This window comes from Sphaeroforma arctica, assembly GCF_001186125.1.
Source record: "Sphaeroforma arctica JP610 unplaced genomic scaffold supercont1.2713, whole genome shotgun sequence".
Taxonomy (NCBI): domain Eukaryota; class Ichthyosporea; order Ichthyophonida; genus Sphaeroforma; species Sphaeroforma arctica.
In genome coordinates, this window is record NW_014037845.1 from 3,318 (window position 1) to 5,147 (window position 1,830).

Sequence of the window (1,830 nt, forward strand, 5' to 3'; positions counted from 1 at the left end):
TACATGTATATTCCCATATCAATACATATATATGGACATACCCACCTATATCTATACATGTATATGAACACACCCACCTATATTCATACATGTACATGAACACACCCACCTATATCCATACATGTACATGAACACACCCACCTATATCCATACATGTATATAGACATATCCACCTATATCCATACGTGTACATGAACATACCCACCTATATCCATACATGTACATGAACAACCCCACCTATACCCATACATGTACATGAACATGCCCATATATCCGTACATGTATATGAACACACCCACCTATATCCATACATGTATATGAACACACCCACCTATATTCATACATGTACATGAATACACCCACCTATATCCATACATGTATATAGACATATCCACCTATATCTATACGTGTACATGAACATACCCACCTATATCCATACATCTACATGAACATGCCCATATATCCGTACATGTATATGAACATACCCACCTATATCGATACATGTATATGAACATACCCACACTTATGCATAAGCGCACACGCACTATCCACCCCCACAGAGGAGGATGAGGATGCAGCCAATGGGATGGTGTTTCTGTTGGTGACTGTAGTGGACTGTTTGAGGCCGATGATTGTCAATCCCGAGTCCAGTGAGCAGATACAATGCTGCGCTCAATTGGTAGGTGTACATGTTCTATTTATAGTACGTGGTCTATTTATAGTAAGTGTCCTATTTATATTGTGTTTTCTATTTATAGTACGTGTTCTACTTATAGTAGGTGATCTATTCATAGTCAGTGTTCTATTTATAATAAGTGTTCTATTTATATTAAGTGTTCTTTTTATATCGGTGTTCTATCTATAGTAAGTGTTCTATATATAGTAAGTGTTCTTATTATATTAAGTGTTCTATTTATATTGAGTTTTCTATTCATAGTAAGTATTCTTTATAGTAAGTGTTCTATTTATAGTAAGTGTTCTATATATAGTAAATATTCTATATATATATATATATATATCCGTTCATGTTCATGCAGTTACAATGCTGCTCTCAATCGGTATCTTTAGAAGCCGTGTGACATGTGCCTATAGCGTATCTCGGGTGTTGTATTTATATCCGTGTACGCATTCACAAACCCTGTTGCACGTGTCCTGTGACCAACTCGGTCCTACGTTTCCTTCCAAACGTTAACGCATTCCCCACCCCTGTGGCTAAGCCTTGATTCTCATATACGCCTACACCTACTACCTACAGCTAACCCTCCTGCTGGCCTGTGCGGAGTTTCCTGACACATGCATGAACGAGAGTGTGAGTCAGAGCACTCTGTCTGCGTTTGGATTGGTCTCCGAATGGATCCGAGAGGAGTTTGTGGCCGGCCACGGCTTCTCAGAAGGGGTATGTGTGGCATTTGCGACATCTCCCGTGTTTAGTTTACGATCGTGACGACTTTACGACACCATTTACGACACGCCGGGTGTATGTGGGTTACCAGTTGTTGCTCGTATGCAAAGGGATAGACACGAAATGTACAGCTGGGCAGGGTTGTCGCATAGACTTAGAACGACATTGTTTATCGGATGGATTTTGTACGTCATTTTTCGTACGTCATTCTTTGTACGTCGTTTTGTTCGTCTTATTATATACGTCATTCTTTGTCCGTCATTTTTTGTTCGTCTTTTTTTTGTACGTTATTCTTTGTACGTCATTCTTTGTTCGCCTTTTTTTATACAGCATTTTTTTGTTCGTTTTCGTCTTTTTCTATACGCCATTCTTTGTACGTCATGTTTTGTACGTTCATTTTTTGTACGTCTATGTTTTGTACGTTATTC

At 38.8% G+C, this 1,830-nt stretch overlaps 1 protein-coding gene across 1 annotated transcript in view; it reads left to right on the plus strand.

The window, feature by feature from the left end:
* SARC_12916 (hypothetical protein) overlaps nt 1-1,444 on the plus strand; it is a gene marked incomplete at both ends in the record, with an annotated part of 4,377 nt that extends 2,933 nt beyond the window's left edge. Inside the window, 2 exons of the mRNA XM_014292969.1 lie at nt 561-679; nt 1,256-1,444. Of these exons, the coding sequence (XP_014148444.1) occupies nt 561-679; nt 1,256-1,444 (308 nt within the window). The remainder of the gene's footprint in view (nt 1-560; nt 680-1,255) is intronic.
* Between the last annotated feature and the right edge of the window lie 386 nt (nt 1,445-1,830).